The sequence below is a fragment of the Heterodontus francisci genome, chromosome 1, assembly GCF_036365525.1.
Source record: "Heterodontus francisci isolate sHetFra1 chromosome 1, sHetFra1.hap1, whole genome shotgun sequence".
NCBI lineage: Eukaryota > Metazoa > Chordata > Chondrichthyes > Heterodontiformes > Heterodontidae > Heterodontus > Heterodontus francisci.
The window spans coordinates 285,197,954-285,222,669 of NC_090371.1; the positions used below are offsets into that span (position 1 = coordinate 285,197,954).

The 24,716-nt window shown below is 46.2% G+C and overlaps 1 protein-coding gene across 3 annotated transcripts in view; it reads right to left on the bottom strand.

Moving 5' to 3' along the window:
- Window positions 1-21,242, bottom strand: part of LOC137377469 (NACHT, LRR and PYD domains-containing protein 3-like) — a 31,986-nt gene extending 10,744 nt beyond the window's left edge. Inside the window, exons 1-6 of one of the 3 annotated variants that reach the window (XM_068047104.1) lie at window positions 20,889-21,065; window positions 10,294-10,562; window positions 7,314-9,003; window positions 5,414-5,500; window positions 3,398-3,481; window positions 2,465-2,548 (exon numbers count right to left, since the gene is read on the bottom strand). In XM_068047104.1, coding sequence (XP_067903205.1) covers window positions 2,465-2,548; window positions 3,398-3,481; window positions 5,414-5,500; window positions 7,314-9,003; window positions 10,294-10,562; window positions 20,889-20,947 — 2,273 coding nt within the window. In that variant the 5' untranslated portion in view covers window positions 20,948-21,065. Of the gene's footprint in view, window positions 1-2,464; window positions 2,549-3,397; window positions 3,482-5,413; window positions 5,501-7,313; window positions 9,004-10,293; window positions 10,563-20,888 lie in introns of all 3 variants that reach the window. The other 2 variants (XM_068047086.1, XM_068047095.1) reach the window with 2 other exon arrangements.
- Between the last annotated feature and the right edge of the window lie 3,474 nt (window positions 21,243-24,716).

Below are 24,716 nucleotides of genomic sequence, written 5' to 3' on the forward strand. Positions count from 1 at the left end.
TTCTCGCTCTAAGCTTCCACCCTAGCTCCCTGAATTTCTGCCTTAAATCCCCATCTCTCTTCCTACCTATGTTGTTGGTGCCTATGTGGACCACGACTTGGGGCTGCTCCCCCTCCCCCTTAAGGATCCCAAAAACACGATCCGAGACATCACGAACCCTGGCACCTGGGAGGCAACACACCAACCGTGAGTCTCTCTCGTTCCCACAGAACCTCCTATCTGTTCCCCTAACTATGGAGTCCCCAATGACTAATGCTCTGCTCCTCTTCCCCCTTCCCTTCTGAGCAACAGGGACAGACTCTGCGCCAGAGACCTGTACCCCATTGCTTACCCCTGGTAAGTCGTCCCCCCCAACAGTATCCAAAACGGTATACCTGTTGTTGAGGGAAACGGCCACAGGGGATCCCTGCACTGCCTGCTGGTTCCCTCTCCTCCCCCGACGGTAACCCATCTACCTACTTCTTTTACCTGAGGTGTGACTACCTCCCTATAACTCCTCTCAATAACCCCCTCCGCCTCCCGAATGATCCAAAGTTCATCCAGCTCCAGCTCCAGTTCCCTAACGCGGTTCTCGAGGAGCTGGAGTTGGGTGCACTTCCCGCAGATGCAGTCAGCAGGGACACTCTTGGCGACCCTTACCTCCCACATTCTGCAGGAGGAACATTCAACTGCCTTTACCTCCATTCCCACTATTCTAGATTCCCAACAAATCGACTGAAAAACCAAAAACAAAAAGTCAAAACTTGTTAGGTTAGCAATCCAACAGACGGAACTTTTTAAATAAAAAGCTTACCTTATCAACACACCAGAATCCTTTTTTTTTTGGTTAGAGGAGGAGGATGAGTGGGAGACACTACCCGAGTAGTGTTTCGTGTAAAGCAACCGCCCAAAAATGTAACCTCACTTACCCAGCAGTCCCGCATGCGCTCCGCGCTTTTCAAAGCTCTGCTCCCGCTGTTCTATCTCTCTCAACCACTCCCTGTGGGAGTGAGTTCCACATTCTCCCCACTCTCTGGATAAAGAAGGGCTGTAGATGTCATATACATGGACTTCAGTAAGGCGTTTGATAAGGTTCTCCATGGTAGGCTGATGGAGAAAGTGAAGGCGCATGGGGTCCAAGGTGTACTAGCTAGATGGATAAAGAACTGGCTGGGCAACAGGAGACAGAGAGTAGTAGTGGAAGGGAGTTTCTCAAAATGGAGACGTGTGACCAGTGGTGTTCCACAGGGATCCGTGCTGGGACCACTGTTGTTTGTGATATACATTAATGATTTGGAGGAAAGTATAGGTGGTCTGATTAGCAAGTTTGCAGACGACACTAAGATTGGTGGAGTAGCAGATAGTGAAGGGGACTGTCAGAGAATACAGCAGAATATAGATAGACTGGAGAGTTGGGCAGAGAAATGGCAGATGGAGTTCAATCAGGGCAAATGCGAGGTGATGCATTTTGGAAGATCCAATTCAAGAGTGAACTATACAGTAAATGGAAAAGTCCTGGGGAAAATTGATGTACAGAGAGATTTGGGTGTTCAGGTCCATTGTTCCCTGAAGGTGGCAACGCAGGTCATTAGAGTGGTCAAGAAGGCATACGGCATGCTTTCCTTCATCGGACGGGGTATTGAGTACAAGAGTTGGCAGGTCATGTTACAGTTGTATAGGACTTTGGTTCGGCCACATTTGGAATACTGCGTGCAGTTCTGGTCGCCACATTACCAAAAGGATGTGGATGCTTTGGAGAGGGTGCAGAGGAGGTTCACCAGGATGTTGCCTGGTATGGAGGGCGCTAGCTATGAAGAGAGGTTGAGTAGATTAGGATTATTTTCATTAGAAAGACAGAGGTTGAGGGGGGACCTGATTGAGGTGTACAAAATCATGAGAGGTATAGACAGGGTGGATAGCAAGAAGCTTTTTCCCAGAGTGGGGGATTCAATTACAAGGGGACACGAGTTCAAAGTGAGAGGGGAAAAGTTTAGGGGGGGATATGCGTGGAAAGTTCTTTACGCAGAGGGTGGTGGGTGCCTGGAACGCATTGCCAGTGGAGGTGGTAGACGCGGGCACGATAGCGTCTTTTAAGATGTATCTAGACAGATACATGAATGGGCAGGAAGCAAAGAGATACAGACCCTTAGAAAATAGGCAACAGGTTTAGATAGAGGATTTGGATCGGCGTAGGCTTGGAGGGCCAAAGGGCCTGTTCCTGTGCTGTAATTTTCTTTGTTCTTTGTACACTGGAAACATCTCTATGTTTACCCTATTGAAATCCTTTCATAATTTTGAAGGCCTCTATCAGGCCACCATCAGCCTTCTCTCTTCTGCAGAAAGAGTCTCATCCTGTTTGATCTTTCCTGACAGTTTATATTATATACAGATACAAAGAATATTTAACACTTAAACATTTACAAATATTCACAAAGTTAATAACAACCATCTTTTACATTTGCACAGTTATATTCCAGCTACTTACACCACTTTCTTTAATGTGGTATTGGTGGAGGGGATTGCAGTAAATCCAGATATTCCATCATAATCAGCCCTACTGCCTTCAACCCTGCAAAAAGAACCACAAGTCTGCTGTTTTATAACCAGACAGACAGAGAGGCAGACAACCAACCAACCAAACAGACAGGCAGACAGAGAGGCAGACAACCAACCAGACAGACAGACAGAGAGGCAGACAATCAACCAACCAAATAGACAGACAGAGAGAGGCAGACAACCAACCAACCAAACAGACAGACAGACAGAGGCAGACAACCAACCAACCAGACAGACAGACAGAGAGAGGCAGACAACCAACCAACCAAACAGACAGACAGAGAGAGGCAGACAACCAACCAACCAGACAGACAGACAGAGAGAGGCAGACAAGCAACCAACCAGACAGACAGGCAGGCAGACAGAGAAGCAGACAACCAACCAACCAGACAGACAGACAGAGAGGCAGACAAGCAACCAGACAGACAGACAGTCAGACAACCAACCAACCAGACAGACAGGCAGGCAGACAGAGAGGCAGACAACCAACCAACCAGACAGACAGCCAGAGGGGCAGGCAGGAAACCAACCAACCAGACAGACAGGCAGACAACCAACCAACCAGACAGACAGACAGGCAGACAACCAACCAACCAGACAGACAGACAGGCAGCCAGAGAGGCAGGCAGGAAACCAACCAACCAGACAGACAGACGAGGCAAGAAACCATCCAGACAGACAGGCAACCAGACAGACAGAGAGGGAGGCAGACAACCAACCCGACAGACAGAGAGGGAGGCAACCAATCAACCAGGCAGATGGAGAGGGAGGCAGGCAGGAAACCAACCAGACAGACAGGCAGGCAGACAGAGAGGCAACAAGACAGCCCAACAGATAAAGGGTTCAATGTCTATCAAGATACCAGAGTTCCTGAAGAGTTTTGTTGTCCTTTAGTGCGTCACAGAGTTCTCTCAGCTCATTGTTCCCAACGTCTGTCCAACCAAGACTGTTTGAGAAAAAGGAGTATTGGAATTAAATATTTAGCAAGATTATACATTTACCTCACTGCCATGGTGATATTCCTAAGAGACTGAGCTCTGGCAAGGTGCAAATTGCTACTCAGTGTTGGCAATTCATTCAAAATATACAACTTGCTGCTGTTAGTGAGTTCATTCACTCTTTAAAAGATTAGCCATTCTCCAATAGGTCACAGCTTTAACATTCTGCTGCATTAGCATTAATATTCCCACAGATCTATGCCCAGTTTACTCTGTGCTGTTATTTTAAACAGTCCTACCTATTACCAGATAAGCAACCCATTCAGAAAAGGTACAGGGAGGAATATTTTCATGTGCTTCACTTATAACCCAAAGTGATTCTCATACAAAGATCGATAATGAGTGAATAAAGTGATGACCCAGGATAACGGCGAGTCAGAGAGGGGCTGAATAATAGGAAGACTTATTGTGCAGATTGGTGAAATATAGTTTGAAAGGGTAACAGTTTTATATCGATAGAGACATAGCAAACAAATATAATGAGTTTTTTATATAGAAGTAAAATTGAATAAATGTAAAGGGAATTATGAAGGAACTTTTTTTAAATGGCATTTTAATGACAGGACGGAGAAAAAACGATATCAGAAAAAACCCTGCATATACAGATTGTAATAACGAATGAATTAAACATTTTAATTCCTAAATGCTGTCTTAAAAATTTTGTTATAGCAATATTTTTCCTAGCTCAATTAAAAATATAAAATCTGAGATGGATAGATTTATTCTTGACAAGGATATAGAAGGATCTGGAACGAAGGCAGGTAATGGAGTTAGGTCACAGATCAGCCATAACCTCACTGAATAGTTGAAGAGGTTTGAGGGGCTGAATGGCCTCCTCCTGCAGGGTATTGTAAAAGTAATTTATTTATTTCATTAAGTAATGAGTAAGCTTTCGTTTTGACTGTAAGGTTTAGGATCTTGCTGCCGATTGTGGGGTAAGCAGAATTGAGAGAGTTGCACCAGTCAAAGTAGATTTTTGGCTCAGGTTGAAGGTCCGATGGTTATTGGTGAACAGGTGACTGGAGCAGGAAAAGGACAATGGTGCTCAGAGCAGAGCTGGGACTGGGCCTGGGCTTATATTTTGGCAGGGGTCAGTCAGTGTGACAGATTGAGGAGTGGGGCATAATCAGGATGTTAGGGAAGGAGCCTCATGGAATGCTGTAAGCCAAGAGGTCAGAGCCAGGGAAGAGCTGGCATGGGAAAGAAGCCAGGAGCTGTTTTTTTGGGAATGGCAGGAGCTGAGAGCCTGGGTTGGACCAATCACTGGCCAACACCACACAGTATAAAGTATCGCCCCATAGCATTGCACAATTACTTTAGAACTAAACTGGAAATAGTCTGATATACAGACACCTACAAGTTAACAGCTGTCCATAAAAAGTAGCTATCACCATATAACCACATATCTAACTGTAATAAGGCAGCAGGCAGCTTACCACCACCTTCTCGAGGGCAATTCGGGATGAGTAATAAATGTCAGCGACGCCCACATCCCATGAAACGAATGTTAAAAAAAAACAAAGTTCCAAGTAAGAATTCTCCAAATGCATTCTCTAGAAACCTGAGCCTCAATGAGGCTGAAATTCCAATTGTCCCACCTCCACTGCTGCAGTGGAGGCAGAGTAGGACAAAAGGGTACACCTCCCCACCCCCCACCCCACGCCTAAAGATAGTGATTCCCTCACAAATATCAGTCTGGGGATTATGTGTAGTGAGATGGGCTATGGTCTCAGATCCTTCAGCAGCTCCCACCCCGAGCCACTCTTAGAAAGGCAGGGCAGCAGATACTTCTGAGGCTTGGCTGGGATCTCAGGTCCATTGACAATGTACATGTATCAGAGAGTTTCCAGTGTCTTCAATAAAGAATCTGGTTTCATTACCCCAGCAGCTTCAGTTTGTAGTCTGGAGATTTCAGTAGCTCACACAGGAATTTAATTGCGTCTAAATCCAATTTATTTTCTCCACACCTAGTAAGTTAAAATAGAAGTGATAAATTTTTGAAGCCTTACTGTTTGGTTTTACATTTTTTTAAAAACCTTCAACCTGTCTGTATAATTGAAAGCTTGATTCCATGAGTGTCACTCTCAAACTCTACATCCGGTCACTTGGGTTGGTTTGAGAACCACAATCTCGAGAGTTTATCAGTATGAACACCAATTGGCAGTACGACTACTAAACTTGTGAAACTAGCAACCATAAAATAACTCATAGAATCATAGATTCATACAGTACAGAAGCAGATCATTCAGCCCATCGAGTCTGTGCCAGCTCTTTGAAAGAGTTATCCAATTAGTCCCACTCCCCCTTTTCATAGTCCTGCAAATTTTTCCTTTTCAAGTATTTATCCAATTCCCTTTTGAAAGTTATTATTGAATCTGCTTCCACCGCCCTTTCAGGCAGCGCATTCCAGATCACAATAACTCACTGTGTAAAAATAAATGTCTTCAATCACTGGACCCAGGAACTGGCACTAAACTAGATTAAATTGTTCAATTCTTCCTCATTTATTTAAGCAGCCACATTGCTTAACACAGCCAACCTAATAAGTATAAATAATGTACAAAAATGTTTACCCATCAAACTGTCCATGTTAGAAATCTGGTGCAGGGACTTGGAGCTGCAGTTAGCCCTTTACCTGAAGTTCGTTTTGTTCCTTGGGCATTCTGTCCTGATATTTTTTTCAGAACTCATCACATGCAATGACAACATGTGTGTGTAAAGGGTCAGCCATGGCTCAGTGGGTCACTCTCCCACCTCGGAGTTAGAAAGATGTGGGTTCAAGTCCAGCTCCAGCCACTTAAGATCAAAATCCAGGCTGATACTCCCTCTGTGCTGCACTGCCGGAGGGTCAGCGCTGAGGGAGCGCCGCGCTGCCGGAGGGTCAGCGCTGAGGGAGCGCCGCGCTACCGGATGGTCAGCGCTGAGGGAACGTTGCGCTGCCGGATGAGATGTTGAACCAAGACCCAGTCTGCTCTCTCAGGTGAATTATTTCTTGTGAGCGGCACTAGGTAGAGTAGAGTTCGGAGGAGGGAACTGGGGAGACTCCAAAGGAGGAACAAGCACAGGTGAGACATGGCACAAATGGATGAACCATAATAGAGAGAGAGAGAGAGAGAGAGAGAGAGAGGTAGGAACTCAACAAAGTCTGTGAGTAAGAGAGGGAAATAATGGGCAGAATCATATGAGACCTGTGGTGGCGGGACAGGGTGTGAAATCTGAAAGGTTGCTGTCAGGTCAGTGGGCTGATGCATTCCCGCTTCCAGCCGATCTTGCCAGAGACAGGTGAGCAGCAGATGCAGGGACTCGTCAGTCCCCTACTCTACTACCCAAGCGCTACTCTACCCAGTGGTGGATATCCAATTAACTGATGTCTTGGGGGCCAGATCAGGGACTCCACCAGGATCTTACCAAGGGTGCACAAGACCCACAGTTTAGACAAAGTCTGGAGGCAGTGTGGCCAGCGACACCTCTTACTTATGGCCCCCTTCCCCTCTCCACCAATCCCCCCAGAGCTACTTCTGCAACTTTCACAGAACCGCCCAAGTCAAGTTTCTACGTCATGATTTTAAATCCCACCATGGTAATTTATAAATATCGAATCAAAGTATTTTGCATGAAAAACAAGGCCCTGGGAACTGCTGTTTTGTTGTATCAGCACAGCTGGGTCACTAATATTCCTGAAGCACGTTACATAATACCTTCAGGGCAACTAGTGAGCAACAATAAATACGGGCTTGTTCATGTCACCAAATCCCAAGAAGAAATAGAAAAAGCACTTACCACAATCTCTCACATTGGTGTAAATATGGTTGCAGATTCTTCAGTGCTGCACTGTTTATGTTTGTGGCTGTAAGATCCAGTTCCTGCAGATCTCCAATTCTCAAGTCCAGAAAGTATTTCAGCACACTGAAATCCACTGGACAAAGAGCATTGTCCCCAATGTGAATGCGTAGACTTTTGGGTTTTATTCTCTCAGCTAATGAGTCATTTTGCTGTTCGAATAGACAGTGGAGAAGGTTCAAGATATTCGATCCATTTTCACAATGTTCCATAATACCTTCCAACAGCCAGCTATAGTAGGACTCGCACTTTGTGGCTTTGTCCAACTTCATGTGCTTAGAGAGCAGGGCCTGGTTCCTTCCAGCCAACAGACCCGACAGAAACCGGTGGAAAATATCCAAGAAACCTGTGCCCATCTTGTATTTGTTCATCGTGTCCACATTCATCATGTCTGGGAAAGATTCAGGTTCTAGCACATAGTGCAAGGCTGCAAAAAACTCCTGGATGGTGAAGTGTGTGAAAGAGAAGACACTTTCCACACAGTCTGGCTCCTGAACACAGGTTTTGTCCAGAAAACTATCCACAAAGGTATTTCGCTCAATGCAGTGAGCCTCTAAATCATGTTGGTAGAACAGCGTGTCATGCTGAAGCAGTTTGTCGAATGCCAACCTGCCCAAGTTTCGGAGCATTTGAGTCAAGTGCTCCCCTCCCGAGGGCTGGGGCCGCGAGTGGTGTTTCAGCACCATAGTGAGGTAGTGGCTGTAAATGTCAGTCATTGTTTTTGGCTGTTTATGATCCTCCCCTTCCTTTTCTTTCAAAACGCTGCAGACAATATAACAAAAGGCAGGTACAAAACACAAGGTGAAGAGGAAATCATTTTCTTTCACCAGCTGAAACATTCTACAGCCAAGTTCTTCATCTTGATAATATTTCAGGAAGAAGTTTCTGATGTCCTTTTCAGAAAACCCAGTGATGATTACAAAACGGTCGATAGTCTCCACGGGGATGTAATTAATGGCTGTGGGACGGCTGGTCAGAAGGATTGAGGCCCCCTCAAGAAGTTCCCCTCGGAAGAGGCTGTGGATGATGTCTGTCAGATCACCTTCCTCGTCCGGATCAGTGATATAGCAATCCCCATCTAAACGAGCACAAAACTTAAATTCATCAAAACCATCCAGAATTACCAGCAGATTCTCTGGAGCTTTGAAAATGGAATTAAGCGCTTTCGACAAATGACCATTCTTCTTCAAAATCAAATTTCTGAAACTCATCGGTTTATTAATCAAATTAAAATCCCTGAATGTAAATTGCAGGACAAACTCAAAGTTATCGAAGCACCGATTATTCGCCCAATCATAAACAATCTTCTGCAACAGGACAGTCTTTCCTATTCCTGCCACTCCAGAGACCAGGATTTTGTTGGGAGCTCGCTTATCATTGATCTGCATAAATAACTGGGATGGTCTGATCTCCATCTCCTGGCTCTTCTCCTGTAAGTGAATGCGATGCAGCCCAAAAGACAGTAACTCATGTTTTTTGAATTCGAGGCTGCAGTGTCCTTTCACAAGCAGCAAGTTGGTGAACTGATCGGAAAGGTACATTTTCTCTCCCGGTCTTGTGTTATAATACATCATCATCTCATTCCTCCGACTAAGAACTTGCTTGTGTTTCTTTATCAACGTTGAGTGTTCTGCAGAGATATAAAACTACATTTCAAACACTGAAGTCATAAAGTATTTAAGGGGAAGCTAGATAAGTACGCGAAGGAGAAAAGTCTACAAGAATCTGTCAATGAGGTTAGATGAAGAGGGATGGGAAGAGGCTTGTGTTGAGAATACCAGCATGGAACTGTTGAGCTGAAGGGCTGTTATTGTGCTCGAAATTCTATGTAATAATCACAGTAGAATCAGGTTAGTGTGATGAGTTTGGTCAAACAGTGGAACTAACTGATGGGCTGGTCATTCCCTACTGCCCAACACTGACCAGCTTGTCTTTATTTAACCAGCTGCCTCTCTCTCCGGCACTCGTCTTCAAAACAGTGCGTTATGTGGCTGCCTCGACATTGTAGCTACTCTGAGGAGAGACTGACCCACAATTTAAACAGCTGATTGGTCAACTAAAAAAAGTGCACAAACCCCAACCTAATAATCATCCTTGAGAAATTTCCAGGGTCAATATTTATCCCTCAACCAACATCACTAACACTGAGGATCTAGTCAGAATCACATTGCTGTTTGTGAGAGCTTGCTGTGTGCAAGTCAGCTTTCATGCTTCCTACATTACAACAGTGACTACACAAAAAGTACTTAATTGGCTGTAAAGCACTTTGGGATGTCCTGAAGCCATGAAAGGTGCTATAGAAATGCAAGTCTTTCTCTTTTTTTGCAATAAGTACAGTATTAAGCATTAAATGGGTGATTGAGTTGGTTTATACTCTACAGATTGAGCTGCACAACACCCCACCAATACTGCTGACTCTATTGCATTTATATAGCACCTTTCACAACCTCAGGATGCCCCAAAACACTTCTGCTTTAACGTCCTCCATGCCCAATTCTCTAAACCACACTCTCACCCTGACAGTGCTAACTCCAAAAGATTATTCTTTAATAGCTCGATAGTAGCAGTCATAGCAAATGCAGAGAAAAATCTCACTTGAGTGTATATGAGGGTGTGTTCACACTATAACTCACAATGGTATCAAGTGGTTTTGCTGCTGTAAATACAATCTGAGGTCAGCAAAGGGCCAACATGGCACTGTTTCATTCCAGAGTGAAATTTGAACATTGACACTAATTTACACAAGTTTACCATCTGAATACAGCTAAAACCACTTCACAGTCAGACTAAACTTTAACACTGAGGCAGCCTAAACTGGAACAAAACATCCCAAACTGAGCTCACATCAACTCCTTTGTACCTTTATATCAACCTTTATTATAAAAGGCAACAGTATTGTATTAATGGGGAGCATACTTACCGCTGGGCACCGTTTCCTTTTCAGGCACATCTTTCGTTTTGTCAAAGAGTGAACAGAATTGATCAGCCACTGTTTCTCCACAGCAATCGATAATATCCAGCAGAGCTCGAACCTTCCTCCTGGGTCCAGGGATGTACTTCACATCTTCATAATCATCCTTTGAAATTAACTGAATTTGCAAAGCTTGATCCAGAATCCAGTCAATTCTGTCTCCAAATTCATCAACAAGCCTCACTCGGTTTCTTCGGAACAGCTGAAGGGATGAGATTCTGCAAACACAGAAGAAAACTTCCCTGAGCAACTAAATGGCAGTGAATTTTATTCCAGATTTTCACTGCCACTGTGAACTGAGTGTAAAACTATTCAGCATGTTATGACCAGGTGAGAAAGGTGTCTAGGGGTCTTTCTCAGCCTTCATCTGGTCTTATTGTATCAGGATTTAATTTTAAACACAGTGTTTTGAGCACCCCCTTGGTGAATCCTTGTTCACCACTTTCCAATTATAAGGCAAAAAAATGGAGGACAAATGGAGGTTTAAAGAAGAAAAGTGAACTTTCTTAAAACTTAAACTTGAACTCTAATTCGGTTAACGCCTACGGATACACGCCGTGCCCCATGCTAGCATGTATATGCAATACACACATGCAAATAGGGACAGAAAAGAGCAGAAGAAAAAATAAAGTACAGAGGTTTGAGGCATTTTCAGAGGAGTTTCTTATAACTGTGCTTCGAGCTCACTGTAATCCTTTTGTAGGTAATTCTTGCTTTTCGTTGGGACCCAGTATTCTTCTTAACCTTGTTCGCTGTAGGAGACTTTTCTCTCTTGGGGTTCATGTGTCTTCAATGGGTCTTCAGTTTCATGAGAAAGAGATAGGAGCAGACAGGAGAGAGATGTTCTCAGTCCAGGAGCAAACAGCTTTTTGAGTTTTAAAACTCTGTGGCAAGTTCAATTTAAAAAAACTCCAACAGCCAGTTAGTCATGGAACTAAACTGGTCTGACCAGGTCTGTTTGTGTATTCGGCCATCTTAGCAGTTAACTTGGAATGCTAGCCTCTCCACCTTCAACACCTGGTAATCAAAAGTCCATTGTGGATTAAATTGGAGCAGAAGGTGCCCCTTTGTCCTTTCCAAATACTGTCTGTTACTATGCAAATGTCTTTCCAGTCAAGGGTCTGGTGGGTATTTTTAAAAAACAAGTTCTTTACTCCAGTAACAATTTAAAAATCAATGTTCATGTGGTGAAATTAATGTCTCATTCTTGACAGATAGGGGCCTGAATGACAAGCACCAATATCATCAGCTAGTGTTTTGAAAACAAAAGGTTGAATTTACATTGCACATTATCACATCCCAAAATTCAAAATAACATAGCTCAAGATTAAAACATGTGGTTCACCAAGGAGCCAATGACACAGGGAAGAATGGGATGGAGGTCTTGTAGAGTGCAAGACCTCAACAGTATTCAGGTCACCATTATTCCTACTGGCGCATGCTGGATCATCAGAACAGGAGCGACCATTAAGCCCCTCAAATCTTTTCCACCATTCAATCAGATCAGGGCTGATCTAATAAGTTAAAAAGGGAAAGCGATATAGTTTATCCTAGCGTGAGCCATGGTATTGGAAGACTGGGCAGAACCTTCTGATCTTGGAAGATTCTGGAGTTTGCCGGCAATTTCCAGGTCCCGACCCTGATGGTTTCAGTGATCCGCCCACCTGCACAATCTTCCCGGAGGCGGCTAATTAAGAGACCGCCTCAGCGTTTGCCGTCCAATTAAAGATGGTGGGCGGGTTCCCAAAGTGGGAGGTCTGATCAGGGGGGCCAAAGCTGTGGACAGCTGGACAGGTGAGCAATGCTGAAGCATGTGGGAGACAGTGAGGGTGACTCAGGATGGAAACACTCTCTGAAGCCATATGGAAATTTAATAATGAAGGATAGCCTCAGCTGTCAGACCATCATTGTTAGAGGGGGAGCCCCTTGACAGGATTGCTTCTACCTGTGGTTGTGACAGTCTGATCCTTGTGGCTTCAGGATGGGAGGATTTAGAGGAGTCGTTGATGGCTTCCCCTGCAGCCGACTGCCAGGAGGCCACCTCCAGGTACTTGCCGGGCTTAGATTCATAGAGTTATACAGAACAGAAACAGGCCCTTTGGCCCATCATGTCTGTGCCGGCCATCAAGCACCTAATTATTCTAGTCCCATTTTCCAGCACTTGGCCCGTAGCCTTGTACACTATGGCGTTTCAAATGCTCATCTAAATACTTCTTAAATGTTGTGAGGGTTCCTGCCTCTACCACCTCTTCAGGCAGTGCATTCCAGATTCCAACCACCCTCTGGGTGAAAAAATGTTTCTTCAAATCCCCTCTAAACCTCCTGCCCCTTAACTGAAATCTATGTCCCCTGGTTATTGACCCCTCCACTAAGGGAAAAAGTTTCTTCCTATCTAGTCTATCCATGCCCCTCATAATTTTGTATACCTCAATCATGTCCCCCCTCAGCCTTCTCTGTTCTAAGGAAAACAACCCTAGCCTATCCAGTCTCTCTTCATAGCTGAAATGCTCCAGCCCAGGCAACATCCCGGTGAATCTCCTCTGCACCCTCTCCAGTGCAATCACATCCTTCCTACAGTGTGGTGACCAGAACTGTACACAGTACTCCAGCTGTGGCTTAACTAGCATTTTATACAGCTCCATCATAACCTCCCTGCTCCTATATTCTATGCCTCGACTAATAAAAGCAAGTATCCCATATGCCTTCCTAACCACCTTATCTACCTGTGCTGCTGCCTTCAGTGATCTATGGACAAGTACACCAAGGTCCCTCTGACCCTCTGTACTTCCTAGGGTCCTACCATCCATTGTATATTCCCTTGCCTTGTTAGTCCTCCCAAAATGCATCACCTCACACTTCTCAGGATTAAATTCCATTTGCCACTGCTCCGCCCATCTTACCAGCCCATCTATATTGTCCTGTAATCTAAGGCTTTCCTCCTCACTATTTATGACACCACCAATTTTCGTGTCATCTGCAAATTTACTTATCATACCGTCTATATTCATGTCTAAATCATTAATGTACACTACAAACAACAAGGGTCCCAGCACTGATCCCTGTTGTACACCACTGGTCACAGGCTTCCACTCGCAAAAAAACCCTCAAACATTACCCTCTGTTTCCTGCCACCAAGCCAATTTTGGATCCAATTTGCCAAATTACCCTGGATCCCATGGGCTCTTACTTTCTTAACCAATCTCCTATGCAGACCTTATCAAAAGCCTTAATGAAGTCCATGTAGACTACATCAACTGCTTTACCCCCATCTACACATCTAGTCACCTCCTCGAAAAATTCAATCAAGTTAGTTAGACACAATCTCCCCCTGACAAAGCCGTGCGGACTATCCCTGATTATTCCCTGCCTCTCCAAGTGGAGATTAATCCTGTCCCTCAGAATTTCTTCCAATAGTTTCCCAACCACTGATGTTAGACTCACTGGTCTGTAATTACCTGGTTTATCCCTGTTACCCTTCTTGAATAATGGTACCACATTCGCTGTCCTCCAGTCCTCTGGTACCTCTCCCGTGGCCAGAGAGGATTTGAAAATTTGTGTCAGAGCCCCTGCTATCACCTCCCTTGCCTCACATAACAGCCTGGGATACATCTCATCTGGGCCTGGGGATTAATCCACTTTTAAGCCTGCTAAAACATCTAATACTTCCTCCCTTTCAATGTTAATATGTTCAAGTATATCACAATCCCCCTCCCTGATCTCCACACCTACATTGTCCTTCTCCACAGTGAACACAGATGAAAAGTAATCATTTAAAACCTCACCTATGTCCTCCGGCTCCACACACAGATTGTCACTTTGGTCCCTAATGGGCCCTACTCTTTCCCTGGATATCCTCTTGCCCTTAATATACTTATAAAGCGCCTTAGGATTTTCCTTTATATTGACCCCCAATGTTTTTTCATGTCCTTCTTTACTCTCCTAATTACATTTTTAAGTACCCCCCTACACTTTCTATACTCCTCTAATGCCTCCGCTGTTTTCAGTGCTCCGAATCTGCCATAAGCCTTTTTTTTCCTGATCCAATACTCTATATCCCTTGACATCCAGGGTTCCCTGGACTTGTTGGTCCTACCCTTCACCTTAACGGGAACATGTTGGCTCTGAACTCTCACTATTTCCTCTTTGAATGACTCTCACTGGTCTGATGTAAACTTTCCTACAAGTAGCTGCTTCCAGTCCACTTTGACCAGATCCTGTTTTATCAAATTGAAATCGACCTTCCCCCAATTCAGTACCTTTATTTCTGGCCCATTTTTGTCCTTTTCCAAAACTACCTTAAATCTTACAGAGTTATGGTCACTGACACCGAAATGCTCCCCCACTGATACTTCTACCACTTGTCCGGCTTCATTCCCTAGGATTAGGTCCAGTACTGCCCCTTCTCTTGTCGGACTTTCTACGTACTGGCTCAAAAAGCTCTTCTGTATGCATTTTAAGAATTCCACCCCCTTTAAGCATTTCAGCCTCAGTGGGGGGTCTGTTCAGTGTCCCTGCATTGGCAGCATCTCCCCCCCCCCTCCATTAGCCCCTCAAATGACCCTAATTGGCTACCCACTGCTGCTGGGTGGATGGTCACTGCCACTGTGCAGCTGCCTCCAGTAAGACCGTTCGGAGGCGGGAATGTGTCAGGGAACCAACCCGACAACTCTTGGAATTTGCTTCGGGTCCCACCTTCCACGGGGCTGGAAAGATTCCACCCATTTTTTAATTTATTTTAGAGATACAGCACTGAAACAGGCCCTTCGGCCCACCGAGTCTGTGCTGACCATCAAACACCCATTTATACTAATCCAACATTAATCCCATATTCCCCACATTCTCCTACCACCTACCTACACTAGGGGCAATTTACAATGGTCAATTTACCTATCAAGCTGCAAGTCTTTGGCTGTGGGAGGAAACTGGAGCACCCGGCGAAAACCCACGCAGTCACAGGGAGAACTTGCAAACTCCGCACAGGTTGTACCCAGAACTGAACTCGGGTCACTGGAGCTGTGAGGCTGCAGTGCTAACCACTGCGCCACTCCGCCCTAGATCTCAGATTCCCACATTTCAGTGGATGGGAAAAAATCATAATGTGTCGGCAATTTTCCGACATGAATGCTTGGCGAGCACTCAGAAAATCTACTCTACGGCTGCAGGATATTCCTCCGGGGGAGGGTGAACAGCCAGAGGTCATAGTCCACACTGGTACTAACAACATAGGTAAGAAGAGGAATGAGGTCCTGAAAGCAGATTTTACGGAGCTAGGAAAGAGATAAAAAAACAGGGCCTCAAAAGCAGTAATCTCAGGATTACTCCCAGTGCCACGTGCTAGTGAGCATAGGAATAGGAGGATTGAGCGATTGAACACATGGCTGGAGAACTGGTGTAGGAGGGAGGGCATCAGATTTCTGAGACATTGGGACCTGTTCTGGGGCAGGTGGGACCTGTACAAAGATGGACAAGTTGTACCTTAGCAGGACCGGGACAAACACCCTCGCAGGGAGATTTGCTAGTGCTGTTGGGGAGGGTTTAAACTGGATTGGCAGGGGATTGGGAACCTCAGAGGGAGCTCAGATTGGAGGGAAGCAAAACTGGTAACAGGAGGTAGAAAAGTAGTAAGTGAAATTAGAAGACAGACAAAGCAAAGGCAAGTATCAAATAGGGTCAGAATGCAGAATAATGTTAAAAAGACAAAGTTAAGGGCACACTATCTGAACGCATGCAGCATTCACAACAAGGTAGATAATTTGAAGGTACAAAGGTAAAATGGGTATGATTTAATTGCCATTACAGAGACGTTGTTACAGGGTGATCAAGACTGGGAACTGAATATTCAAGGATATTCGTCATTTAGGAAGGATAGGCAAAAAGGAAAAGGAGGTGGGATAGTGCTCTTAATAAGGAACGAGATCAGTACATTAGTGAGAGAGGATCTTAGATTGAAGGATCAAGATGTAGAATCAATTTGGGTGGAACTAAGAAACAGCAAGGGGCAGCAAAATTGGTGGGAGCTGTTTATAGGCCAAGCAGTAACGTGGTAATGTTGGGCACAGTATAAATCAGGAAATTAAAGGTGCATGTAACATGGCTAATTCAGTAATTATAGATGACTTCAATTTACATATAGACTGGGTAAACCTAATCAGCACTAATTGCTGTGGAGGATGAATTCCTGGAGTGCGTACAAAATGTGTTTCTGGAGCAGTATGTTGAAGAATCAACTAGGGAATGGGCTATTTTAGATATAGTATTATGTAATAAAAAAGGGCTTATTTATAACCTTGCTGTAAATGAGCCTTTGGGAAATAGTGACCATAATATGATAGAATTTTACATTAAGTTTGAAAGTGATATAGTTCATTTTGAAACTAGGGTCTTAAATCTGAACAAAGGAAACTATGAAGGTATGAGGGGCAAGTTTGGCTTAGGTGAATTGGGAAAATACACTAAAAGATTTGACTGTAGACAGGCAATAGCTAGTATTTAAAGAAGTATTACATGGAACAAGTGTATCAAGCCTGTGTCCTCAGTACCTTGCTCTACAGCAGCGAGGCCTGGACAACGTATGTCAGCCAAGAGCGACGTCTCAATTCATTCCATCTTCGCTGCCTCCGGAGAATCCTTGGCATCAAGTGGCAGGACCGTATCTCCAATGCAGAAGACCTCGAGGCGGCCAACATCCCCAGCATATACACCCTACTGAGCCAGCGGCGCTTGAGATGACTTGGCCATGTGAGCCGCATGGAAGATGGCAGGATCCCCAAGGACACATTGTACAGCGAGCTCGCCACTGGTATCAGACCCACCGGCCATCCATGTCTCCGCTTTAAAGACGTCTGCAAACAGGACATGAAGTCCTGTGACATTGATCACAAGTCATGGGAGTCAGTTGCCAGTGATCGCCAAAGCTGGTGGGCAGCCATAAAGGCGGGGCTAAAGTGTGGCCAGTCGAAGAGACTTAGCAGTTGGCAGGAAAAAAGACAGAAGCGCAAGGGGAGAGCCAACTGTGTAACTGCCCCGACAAACAACTTTATCTGTAGCACGTGTGGAAGAGTCTGTCACTCTAGAATTGGCCTTTATAGCCACTCCAGGCGCTGCTTCACAAACCACTGACCACCTCCAGGCGCTTACCCATTGTGTCTCGAGACAAGGAGGAGGACGAAGAAGAAGAAGATCTACAACAAATATACATTCCTCTAAGACACAAAAACCTAACAGGAAAGATGAATCAACTGTGGCTCACAAAAGAAGTTAAAGATTGCATTAGATCAAAGGAAGTGGCTTAGAAGGTTGCCAGAAAAAGTGGTAAACCTGAGAATTGGAAGCAATTTAGAATCAAGCAAAGGATGACCAAGAAATTGATAAAGAAAGGGAAAAGAGAATATGAATACAAGCTAGCTAGAAACATAAAGGCGGACTGTAAAATCTTCTTTAGGTATGTGAAAAGGAAAAGATTAGCAAGGACAAATGTGGGTCTATTACGGAGACAGGAGAATTTATAATGGAGATTAGGGAAATGGCGGAGAAACTAAACAATTACTTTGTGTCTGTCTTCATGGAGGAAGATACAGAAAATATCCCAGAAATACTAGGGAACAAAGGGACTTGGAAAATGAGGAACTACAAGAAATTAGTATTAATAAAGAGTAGTACTTGAAAAATTAACTGAATTGAAGGTTAATTAATCCCCTGGACCAGATGAACTGCCAACCAGAGTATTGAAGGAGGTGGCTATCGAGATGGTGGATGTATCGGTGGTTATCTTTCAAAATTCCAAAGGTCTGGAAAGGTTCCTGCAGACTGGAAAGTAGCAAATGTAATCCCACTATTTATGAAAGGAGGGAGAGAGAAAATGGGGAACTACAGACCTGTTAGTTTGACATCAGTAGTAGGGAAAATGTTAGAATCTATTATAAAGGATGTGATAACTAGACACTTAAAAAGTAATGATATGATTGGACAGAGTCAACATGGATTTGTGAAAGGGAAATCATGTTTGACAAACCTGTTGGAGTTTTTTGAGGATGTTACTTGTAGCATAGATAAAGGAGAACCAGTGGATGTGGTGTATTTGGATTTTCAGAAGACTTTTGATAAGGTCCCACACAGGAGGTTAGTGATCAAAATTAGAGCACATGGGATTGGGGATAATATACTGGTCTGGATTGAGAATGGATTGAGAGTTAACAGACAGAAAACAGAGAGTAGGAATAAACGGGTCATTCTCAGGATGGCAGGCTGTTACTATTGAGGTACTGCAAGGATCAGTGCTTGGGCCACAGCTGTTCACAATCTATATTAATAATTTGGATGTGGGGACTAAATGTAATATTTCCAAATTTGCTGATGACACAAAACTAGGTGGGAACACAAGTTGTGAGGAGGATGCAAGGATGCTTCAAGTGGACTTGGACAGGCTAAGTGAATGGGCAAGAATATGGCAGATGGAATATAATGTGAAGTTATCCACTTTGGTAGAAAAACAGAAAGACAGAGTATTTCTTAACTGGTGAGAGGTAGGGATGTGTTGATGTCCAAAGAGACCTTAATCTCCTTGTTCATGAGTCACTAAAAGCTAGTATGCAGGTGCAGCAAGCAATTAGGAAGGCAAATGGTATGTTGGCCTTCATTACAAGGGGATTGGAGTACAAGAGTAAAGAAGTCTTGCTGCATTTGTATAGAGCCTTGGTGAGACTGTACCTGGAGTATTGTGTACAGTTTGGTCTCCTTATCTAAGGAAGGATATACTTGTCTAGGAGGGAGTGCAACAGAGATTCACCAGACTAATCCCCGGGATGGCGGGATTGTCCTATGAGGAGAGATTGAGGAAACTGGACCTGTATTCTCTAGAGTTTTGAAGAATGAGAAGTGATCTCATTGAAACTTATAAAATTCTTACAGGACGAGACAGAGTGGATGTGGATAGGATGTTTCTCCTGGCTAGTGAGTCTAGAATCAGGGGATATAGTCTCAGAATAAGGTGTTGGCCATTTAAGACTTGAGATGAGGAGAAAATTTCTACATTCAGAGGCTGGTGAATCTTTGTAATTCTCCACCCCAGAGAATAATTTCTACAATAAGGTGCACAAACTGCCCTCAGTACTCCAAACTGTGGGATATTGCCTATTCTACAACACTGGTGAAAGTTAAAATAACTGCTGTAGAGTTTTCAGGGCTGAGGAAGGAAATATCAGAGTTGGAAATGCAGTTTCCTGCTGAGATCACAGGACTCACCGACGATCTCAGAACTAGAAGGCAGCCCATGGCATTTGGATTTGTGAAAACATGTCTAAAAGATTCTTTATGATATTTGCCATCTCTTGACCATTCGATGTTAACATAGGAAGATAGGAATATAGGAGCAGGAGTAGGCCATTCAGCCCATCAAGCCTGCTCTGCCATTCAGCTAAATCATGGCTGGTCATCTACCTCGATGCTGCTTTCCCGCGCTGTCCCCTTATCCTTCGATGTCATTAGTATCCAGATATCTCTCGATGTCTGTTTTGAACATGCTCAATGACTGAGCTGCCACAGCCCTCACCCAATACTCCTTTCCATTTCTTTGATGGCTGAGGTTAGAATTATCCTCCATTGAAACTCCAACTTCACTGAGAGACTTCCACAAGCCAACTCCACACCAAAGTGAAGTGTGATTTCCCTGGAGGAGACAGTCTCATCACAGAGGATGTAATTCAGGGCCAGTTAAACCCCAGTTACAAGCTACACTTTGGAGACCTCACTTCTTTTAAGTTCAATGTCTTAGAGGATAGAGAGTCACCTCCAAACTCTACACCCTGACATTTTTGAATTCTGTAAATAGAGGCAAAGTACAAAAGCAAAGAATTTCTGATCAGTCAGTTAGCCTACAGTTGGGAGTTCTGAGGGCAGGTTTGTACACCTTATTGTAGAAATGTTGTTAAAGATAGAAATGCTTATAATTTCAGAACCTCAGGATTTCCCAAAGTGCTTTACAGCCAATGAGTGCTTTTGAAGTGTGGTCACTGTTGTAATGTAGGAAACGCAACAGCAATTTGCACACAGCAAGATCCCACAAACAGCAATGACCAGACAATCTGTTTTAGTATTAATATTGAGTCAGAAGATTATGGGACTGGATTTACAGCCTTCTGAGCCGGTGGTGAAAGTGCTGTGACTGGCACCTTTAAAAAAAAAGTAACGCCACAGAGGGCACAGCTTGACCAGAATAAAGACATGAAGTAGATTATAGTTGAGAGAAACAAAGTACAGATTAATGTCAGTCCCACTGCAAGAGGCAAAATTAAGACACTAGCCAGGAGAGAAAGGAAATTCCCTCAAACTTTAGCTTAGTCAAAAACAAGGTTTCAACTTAAATACAGGACCATTCGTAAAACTTTTACAACTTTTTTAAACAATCTTAGATTTTAAAAAATGTTATCTATTTCCTGGAGAATTTGTCCAGCAATGAATTTATTTGGTGTAAAATAAACCTAACTCTTAACCTGATAAACTTCCAGCCGCAGTTCCCCGGTCTCAGTGACTCTGCCAGTCTCACTCACCTGTCTCCTCCCGGGACAGCCGCACCTGGCAGCTCCTTTCCGGGACTGTCCATCTCCATCTCCTCCTCCTCCTCCTCCTCCTCCCTCCTCCCTCCTCCCAGGCGCTGAGTGCGGCAAGCACACTCTGTTCCTCTGGGATTACCGGACTCCTGCTGATCCGAGCGGCTTCTCTCCACCGCTCAAACACCCTTCATCTCAACTTCCACAAACTTTAAAGCAGTGCAGCACCCATTGAGGAGGGAGGGAGGGAGGAGTCTGCAGCCGGAGGGAATATCAGTTGCCCTGCAATGGGAACAACTCCCTGATGAACCTTCCTCCCGGAGTGTCCCGCATTCCAATAGCAGCAACTTTTATCTCTTCCTCTTCCTGCTCTGAGCTCAGCTTCCCTGTTACAAATTCATAACTTCAACGCCCACTGCAGAGACACACAGAAATCAGACTGGCCCTCCACTGAAGTACTGAGGGAGTGCAGCACTGTCGGAGGGTCAGTACAGAGGGAGCACCGCATTGTCGGAGGGTCAGTACTGAGGGAGTGCTGCACTGTCGGAGGGTCAGTACTGAGGGAGTGCTGCACTGTCGGAGGGTCAGTACTGAGGGAGAGCAGCACTGTCGGAGGGTCAGTACTGAGGGAGTGCAGCACTGTCGGAGGGTCAGTACAGAGGGAGCACCGCATTGTCGGAGGGTCAGTACTGAGGGAGTGCTGCACTGTCGGAGGGTCAGTACTGAGGGAGAGCAGCACTGTCGCAGGGTCAGTACTGAGGGAGTGCAGCACTGTCGGAGGGTTGGTACTGAGGGAGTGCAGCACTGTCGGAGGGTCAGTACAGAGGGAGCACCGCACTGTCGGAGGGTCAGTACTGAGGGAGTGCTGCACTGTCGGAGGGTTGGTACTGAGGGAGTGCAGCACTGTCGGAGGGTCAGTACTGAGGGAGTGCTGCACTGTCAGAGGGTCAGTACTGAGGGAGTGCTGCACTGTCGGAGGGTCAGTACTGAGGGAGTGCCGCACTGTCGGAGGGTCAGTACTGAGGGAGTGCAGCACTGTCGGAGGGTCAGTACAGAGGGAGCACCGCATTGTCGGAGGGTCAGTACTGAGGGAGTGCTGCACTGTCGGAGGGTCAGTACTGAGGGAGAGCAGCACTGTCGGAGGGTCAGTACTGAGGGAGTGCAGCACTGTCGGAGGGTCAGTACAGAGGGAGCACCGCATTGTCGGAGGGTCAGTACTGAGGGAGTGCTGCACTGTCGGAGGGTCAGTACTGAGGGAGAGCAGCACTGTCGCAGGGTCAGTACTGAGGGAGTGCAGCACTGTCGGAGGGTTGGTACTGAGGGAGTGCAGCACTGTCGGAGGGTCAGTACAGAGGGAGCACCGCACTGTCGGAGGGTCAGTACTGAGGGAGTGCTGCACTGTCGGAGGGTTGGTACTGAGGGAGTGCAGCACTGTCGGAGGGTCAGTACTGAGGGAGTGCTGCACTGTCAGAGGGTCAGTACTGAGGGAGTGCTGCACTGTCGGAGGGTCAGTACTGAGGGAGTGCCGCACTGTCGGAGGGTCAGTACTGAGGGAGTGCAGCACTGTCGGAGGGTCAGTACTGAGGGAGTGCAGCACTGTCGGAGGGTCAATACTGAGGGAGTGCAGCACTGTCGGAGGGTCATTACTGAGGGAGTGCTGCACTGTCGGAGGGTCAGTACTGAGGCAGTGCAGCACTGTCGGAGGGTCAGTACTGAGGGAGTGCTGCACTGTTGGAGACTCATTACTGAGGGAGTGCTGCACTCTCAAACGGTCAGTACTGAGAGAGTGCTGCACTGTTGGAGAGTCATTACTGAGGGAGTGCTGCACTGTTGGAGAGTCATTACTGAGGGAGTGCTGCACTGTCGGAGGGTCAGTACTGAGGGAGTGCTGCACTGTCAGTGGGTCCGTGCTGAGGGAGTGCTGCACTGTCAGAGGGTCAGTACTGAGGGAGTGCAGCACTGTCGGAGGGTCATTACTGAGGGAGTGCAGCACTGTCGGAGGGTCATTACTGAGGGAGTGCTGCACTGTCGAACGGTCAGTACTGAGGGAGTGCTGCACTGTCAGAGGGTCAATACTGAGGGAGTGCTGCACTGTCAGAGGGTCAGTACTGAGGGAGTGCAGCACTGTCGGAGGGTCAGTACTGAGGGATCGCCGCACTGTCTGAGGGTCAGTACTGAGGGAGTGCAGCACCGTCGGAGGGTCAGTACTGAGGGAGCGCAGCACTGTCGGAGGGTCAGTACTGAGGGAGTGCTGCACTGTCGGAGGGTCAGTACTGAGGCAGTGTAGCACTGTTGGAGGATCATTACTGAGGGAGTGCTGCACTGTTGAACGGTCATTACTGAGGGAGTGCTGCACTGTCGGAGGGTCATTACAGAGGGAGCGCTGCACTGTCGAACGGTCAGTACTGAGGGAGTGCAGCACTGTTGGAGAGTCATTACTGAGGGAGTGCTGCACTGTTGGAGGGTCAGTACTGAGGGAGTGCTGCACTGTCGGAGGGTCATTACTGAGGGAGTGCATCACTGTCGGAGGGTCAGTACTGAGGGAGTGCTGCACTGTCAAACAGTCAGTACTGAGGGAGTGCAGCACTGTCGGAGGGTCATTACTGAGGGAGTGCTGCACTGTCGGAGGGTCAGTACTGAGGGAGTGTAGCACTGTCGGAGTGTCATTACTGAGGGAGTGCAGCACTGTCGGATGGTCATTCCTGAGGGAGTGCAGCACTGTCGGAGAGTCATTACTGAGGGAGTGCAGCACTGTTGGAGAGTCATAACTGAGGGAGCGCTGCACTGTCGAACGGTCAGTACTGAGGGAGCACTGCACTGTCAGAGGGTTGGTACTGAGGGAGTGCAGCACTGTTGGAGGGTCAGTACTGAGGGAGTGCAGCACTATTGAACGGTCAGTACTGAGGGAGTGCTGCACTGTTGGAGAGTCATTACTGAGGGAGTGCTGCACTGTCGAACGGTCAGTACTGAGGGAGTGCAGCACTGTCGGAGGGTCAGTACTGAGGGAGTGCAGCACTGTCGGAGGGTCAGTACTGAGGGAGTGCAGCACTGTCGGAGGGTCAATACTGAGGGAGTGCAGCACTGTCGGAGGGTCATTACTGAGGGAGTGCTGCATTGTCGGAGGGTCAGTACTGAGGCAGTGCAGCACTGTCGGAGGGTCAGTACTGAGGGAGTGCTGCACTGTTGGAGACTCATTACTGAGGGAGTGCTGCACTCTCAAACGGTCAGTACTGAGAGAGTGCTGCACTGTTGGAGAGTCATTACTGAGGGAGTGCTCCACTGTTGGAGAGTCATTACTGAGGGAGTGCTGCACTGTCAGTGGGTCCGTGCTGAGGGAGTGCTGCACTGTCGAACGGTCAGTACTGAGGGAGTGCTGCACTGTCAGAGGGTCAATACTGAGGGAGTGCTGCACTGTCAGAGGGTCAGTACTGAGGGAACGCTGCACTGTCGGAGGGGCAGTACTGAGAGAGTGATGCACTGTCAGAGGGTCAGTACTGAGGGAGTGCAGCACTGTCGGAGGGTCAGTACTGAGGGAGCGCAGCACTGTCGGAGGGTCAGTACTGAGGGAGTGCTGCACTGTCGGAGGGTCAGTACTGAGGCAGTGTAGCACTGTCGGAGGGTCATTACTGAGGGAGTGCTGCACTGTTGAACGGTCATTACTGAGGGAGTGCTGCACTGTCGGAGGGTCATTACAGAGGGAGCGCTGCACTGTCAAACGGTCAGTACTGAGGGAGTGCAGCACTGTTGGAGAGTCATTACTGAGGGAGTGCTGCACTGTTGGAGGGTCAGTACTGAGGGAGTGCTGCACTGTCGGAGGGTCATTACTGA